At 46.8% G+C, this 6,000-nt stretch overlaps 1 protein-coding gene across 2 annotated transcripts in view; it reads right to left on the reverse strand.

The window, feature by feature from the left end:
• The window catches only part of SNX1 (sorting nexin 1), a 732,138-nt gene extending 730,454 nt beyond the window's left edge, over nucleotides 1–1,684 (reverse strand). For both annotated transcript variants that reach the window (XM_085643997.1, XM_085643996.1), the window contains exon 1: nucleotides 1,542–1,684. In XM_085643997.1, coding sequence (XP_085500123.1) covers nucleotides 1,542–1,667 — 126 coding nt within the window. In that variant the 5' untranslated portion in view covers nucleotides 1,668–1,684. The remainder of the gene's footprint in view (nucleotides 1–1,541) is intronic.
• Between the last annotated feature and the right edge of the window lie 4,316 nt (nucleotides 1,685–6,000).

Raw genomic sequence — 6,000 nt, forward strand, 5'->3', positions numbered from 1 at the left:
GTTGAACAAGAATCACACCTTCTTGCCAGGATGCCTGCTGCCTGAAAGAAATGTAAATGTTCACATTTGGTTAATTTGCAAATGTACAAGCTGCTTGGAAGCCAGTATTTGCTTTAATTGATGGAGTCACTTGAAGAGTATTCTTGTGGGGAGGTAGTGTAAGGTGACCTAATGAGCTGTGGAAGGTGTGCTTTTAATGGAAAGTTATTTTTAAAAAATTGCACTAGGTCGTCAGATCAATATTTTGGGTGCTTTCTGTACAGGCTGGGACCTCGTAACACTAAAAAGCACAACTTTTTTCCCCACTGCACCAACCAGAATTCATTACTGTAGCTCTCCGGCACAAATATCTGCAGTGATTGCATTAACTAATAGAGGTTTCACTATGTAAAATAGTGCATCTCTCACTGATTAGTTTAACTTACCATGATTTATCATTTAAGGTGTGTGCTATTTTACATGCAGATACTTGAAGGTGAAAGACCAACAAAATAGTTACAGAATATTTTGTTTGTTTTAGCCATGCATTTGATCCCACCTCCACAGGCACTCAGGATCACAGATGCCATACTTAATGAGCTTAGATCGCTTGTCTAGATCCCACCATCCAATATTCTAATTATCAAGACAATCCAGACCAGTGGCTGCGCCCAGCCTGGTGAAACACCTTTCACAGATGTGGCGTGGCTTCTGTCCAAAATAGATTTGGTGCTACAGAGAATTTTTCTGGAGTCTTAAAACCTTGGAGATATGCGATGGTGGATTTAAAAAAACATAAAAAGTACCACTTTACCGCCTTCTTATTTATACACTGGGTAACTTTGCTAAAACTTGGATAGTTTCTCATGTAAATAATGGACTTATTTTGAATTATTTTCAAATAAACTATACACAAAACTGACGGGTAGCAAGTGAAGAATATCGAACAATGACGGCTGAACTACAACTTCCTCTTTTTGTCAACACCATAACAGCTCTCACGTAACAGAAAGGCGACAGGCAGCGGGATATAAAAGTGTTAAAAATAGTTTGCTCCAAATTCAGTTGGCGAAGACGAAAATAAGTTGGCTGAAGAGTAAGGAACAAGACAAAAAACCTTCCCTAAACTTAATTGACCACTCATACAGCAGTCTGTCACGAGGTATTTGCCCCCTTAAAAGCACCATCACCTAAATACACAATATCAACACCATCTCAAAGACACTACTTTATAGCCACACTAAAGTATACCTCTTAGCGCATGTTCAAATATTCTATACATGTACTCCTACTTCGTAAATCATCCAAATTCATTTCCAGAGGCCATTCTAGTAACACTTACAACAGTATCAGTGACCTCGCGAAAGCAAGTGCACTAGGCATAACAACTGCACCAGAACATTAACGACCTCGCGAAAGCAAGTGCACTCGCATAACAACTGCACCAGAACAGTAACGGGTCAACTCCCCTAGGCGTAGCACTATTTTCTGGCAGGCCTGAGGGAAAGGCTTCCGAAATCCCGGACCGAGGGGGCTCCCTCATAACATTTTGTGACACTCACGCTGCCGCCAGTGAAAATGTCCTCCCCTTCCGTGTCGCTGTCTCCGCTGGACCCTTCCTCATCCCCAGGGAAGGGCGGCGGGTGTTTTGTGCTGGGGCTGCTGCTGCTACTGTCGGCGGTCGCCATCTTCCCCACCAGCGCCTGAGGCCGTCGCAAACGTCACCGCGCTGGAAGGAGGTGGGAGGGGAAGCGGGGCTGTAAACATCGGCGCGAGCCTAAACGCCTCTGCTGACAGGCAGACACTCAACAACGATAACTTTATTTAGCCCTGCGACTCGGACAGGGAGGGAGGGTGGGGAGATGTCAGGAGGGTCGGCACGTGGGAGCCTGACTCACACTGGACAGGAGAGGCTGGTCCCAAGACAGGCCGACAGAGAGTGGAGGGGGCCGCTTCCTTATCTGTTTTATTTTCAGTAAGAATCTGTTCACAGACCAAAAATGAAGATTGTTTTTTAAAGATACGAATATAGGTTGGGGTGCTTGATGAAGTTTTAGCAAAGTGGAAAAATATGTGTTAATGTTCTATCATGGACATTTAATTTCAGGCAAATGTATGAGGCTAAAGCAAAAAGTGTTACATGCTAGTGATCCAGCATTTTAAGGGCCCAGTTGCTCTCCATTGGTCCCCGCTGGACCTTTATGTCTGTCTCAGAGGTGACGGGAGTTAAACAAGCATTTGCAATGCAATAGGTCTCGCATTTGCGAGAGTTTGGGCCAGGGCTCGAGTCGGGGTACCACGCGGGTGGACGGCATCCCCCCACTTATTTTACCAGGAGCTCGACAAATGGATCCACACATTCACACTTTGGCCCCTCTGGGGCGCGATCTGAGCTCATTCAGAACGCTGCTCACGTGCTGGCTTCTCTGATGCAATCGCATCTAAGGGGTGAGCGAGGGGAGGCAATGAGTCTGATGGTGCAAGCCACCTTTCGTGACGTCACTTCCTGTTGTGACGTCAGCGTCCCCCCACTTCTTTTTTTTAGGACTTGTGCCCTGGTTTGAGCTATTAACAGTGTAAGTGACAATGCCTTTTAGTTATGTGTTTTGAAAACCTGCAAGCCGTGTGATATACAAGCACTTGGTACTTATAGTAGTTGCTTACGAGAAGCAAGGCTGGCAGTAAGTGCGCTTCTTTTACTTCCAGCCCTGCTTTTCGTAAGCAAGGGCTATTAGTACAAAGTGCGTGTTTACGCACCGCTTGCAGTTTTTCAAAACACATAAATATAAGACATTGATATTTACAATGCCAATAGCTCAAACTCTCGAAATTGTGAGGCCTATTCCATTGAAATGCTTGTTTTAATATAGCGTTTATGTTGTAATAAAGCCAGCAATTAGGGGCATAACAGGGTTAAAATAGACCTAAGGAAGGACAATTGTTTCATATAAAGTTTTTATTTTTTCTACACAAGCAGCTGAGAAGTAGTCCTGGTATTAAGAAAAGTGTTGCCCCTGCTAATTGTTACCTTATTTAGTTTTCTAATTCCTTTTAAAAAAAGTGACATCATCCAGCCAAAAAGCACGTCGAACACCTGAGTGTGCTAATCGCCAGAGCAAGTTTTTGTTTTCGCTTTGGTTTTATCCTAATGTAAAACTAAATACAAAATACTTTAGAACAGGCGATATAAATGAATGCACTAGGAGCAACTGTTCAAGAGAAAGAGATCGTTATCTGGTGCTGTAGGCGGAAATAGTTGAGAGATGTGTTTCTATTGTTGAAAGATGAACTTCGAGGGAAGGACTGCAGGAGTGAACTTTCCTGCAGGGGAACGTAAAGTTACAATCAGCTGGTTTTTTTCCAAATCAGGCTTTCCTTTCAAGTTGAAGATGAAAGAGGTGACGGAGAGAGAAGTGCACTGTGAGACAGAAGTGCACTGTGACACACGGAACCTTGACTTGCTTCTCTCAGAAAGAGTCAGGATGTATGGATGACAATATTTGCTTCCTGCATCTCTCACAGCTTCAAGCCAATTTACATACAGCGCCACGAAGCCTTGCTTAAACATCAGATACGGTAGGCGTGGCTGTTTAAAGACTGGTACTTACGCAAACAAGAACCCTGCAGAGCCTGATCTACAGCCTCTTGCGCTCAGTGAATGCCCAAAAAATATTATATCATAAACAATAAAAGTCATTACAAAGTTCAGTATTGCCATGCCACAAAAATATAGAGCCCCTCCAGGGCCGCAGCTACAGCTAGCTATACGCGCTTAGTAAATGTGCCCAAAATATCATAAAATAAGAAGTCTAAATTAGTAAAAAGTACCATTTGGAAGTGCCACAGAAATGTAGAAAGTCATAAACACATACCAATCCACACTTCAAAAAGAAGTAAGTATTTTGTCATCGCATTTTTCTTTCCTTTTGAAAGGTCAACAGCATTTGTCTGCATTTCGCAACTAGCTTCCTATCACCTCTGATGCTTGATTCCCCATAACAATATAAATGGAAAGACGCTTCTGCGCGCGCTGGTGGCTGTGACTTGCTTGAGGAACTACACTGTCAGGACAACAACTATATAACTGAGCAGGGAGTGCAGCGAGCAGCTGCCCGCATCTCGATAGGAGCACGCAACGAGAGGTGGTGGAATCTGCACTGGATTAGTATTTCATTAAAATTATGTGCAGAACTCAATAATTTAATCTCTCAACAGACAAGTACATTTATCACAAGTTATAGTTAAAAAAGAGACTAGCGAACTGAGTCTACTGCACCTGCTACTTTTTCTACCTCCATGCTCACCACGGCCTCGTCTACGTTCCTGAGGGCAGCAAGAAAGACGTTGGGGCCACAAATTACAAGAGTCACTGCCTTTATAGTGAAGGTGTAGTCTCCATGCCCACTATGTGTGATGATGCGCTCTAGTTTTTAGAGAGCACGAGGGGCATGCCGGGAAGGGGCGCGGCCGAGCGCGCAGATCGCCGCGAGGCAATGCGGTGGAAAGTACGTGTCCCGGCGCTCGGGGCAAATAAAGATAATTCAACCACATAAAAGGCCTGGCGAGTTATTAAACCGAGCTGAATCTCTACATAAATTGGCGACGAGTCCGGGATATCGTCACTACTGTCAAAGGAGCAGCTAGTGTCCTCAAACACCGAGCAACACCGAGCCCGATTACAGCCCCGAGCGCGCCCACCACGTGCGCAGAGGCCGACGAGAGAGGCCAAGTGCGCGATCCCAGCACCGCCTTCCGGCAACAGGTGAGCCCAGCTGCGCCTGCAAGGACCGCCTGCGTCCAAACAGACAACAAGGCACGTGTGAGCCCACATAGGCAACCGAGTATCAAGGCTAGCGGGCCCAGGGTCCCGAGCACCACCGCAGGGAGTGGTCGAGTGCCACAAAAAGGCAACAGACGCCCAAAAGTGGCACCGCCCTGCAAAACCAAAGGCCAGAACCAGCAGCATCACCCACAATTAGTGCCCAAGAGAGCATCGGGCGACGCAGGCCGGAGCAGAGCAATCCTGCGCACGCCAGGGGAGAGCTACCCAGTGGTCGTCACGCCAAAAGGGAGCGACAGAACTGGCGGCCCCAGGGTCATCACGAGTAGGGCGAGGAAGCCCTTCACCCACGCAATCCGTCGAGTCAGGAGAGCGGTAAGCGCCAGGGAGTCCACCAGAGATAGACGCTCGACAAGGCCCTGCCCAACGCAACGGGGGCAGAATGTGTGCACAAGCGACGTCGCTCACCAACCTGGGGCCCTTCCTACCCAAGAGAGGCGAGCCGGCTATGCCATGGAAGGATTGGAAGCGATATTTCCTGAATTACCTAGAGGTCTTAGAAGAAGAAAGCGAAGGGGCGTTCTCCAGCTCAAGGAGAAAGAAAATACTTCTACACAACCTAGGTCTGGAGGGCATCAGGGTATACGACAACCTGGTGAAGATGACCAGGGCTGCGGATGACGCAGACGTGTTTCAACACACACTGGAAGATCTAGACTCCCACTACCGCCCAGTGGTGTGCACAGCCATAGACAGATGCAACTTCTTCCAAAGGAAACAAAGCAGCAGTGAATCAATAGACGAGTACGTGGCAGCGCTACAGAAGTTGGCGTTGACGTGCAAATTCGTCCCCCTCCACGACGAACTCATCAGAGATCAGATCATAATGCACACCGCCAACACGGCTATCCAAGAGAAGTTGTGGGTCAATGGTGATGCACCCCTGAAGGAGGTAGTAGCTCTGGTGAAGAAGGCGGAACTATCAAAGAGATGTGCTGAAGCGGCGAAAAGAGAGAGCGGTGACAGAACGCCAGTATGCAAGATATCAGACAAAGACAGACCAGAAACACCTAGACAGCACACACCGTCCAACACAAGGTACCAAAGGAAATTCTCTCAGAAGGCTACAAGAACCCAGAGACCACAAGGAGAGAGCAAACACACGTGCTACAGATGTGGTAGCCAAGCACATTCAAGCAACGATAAAGCATGTCCAGCATTCAGAGCCAAATGCTCCTACT

The sequence above is a fragment of the Triturus cristatus genome, chromosome 3_1 (assembly GCF_964204655.1).
Source record: "Triturus cristatus chromosome 3_1, aTriCri1.1, whole genome shotgun sequence".
In the NCBI taxonomy this organism is placed as follows: domain Eukaryota; kingdom Metazoa; phylum Chordata; class Amphibia; order Caudata; family Salamandridae; genus Triturus; species Triturus cristatus.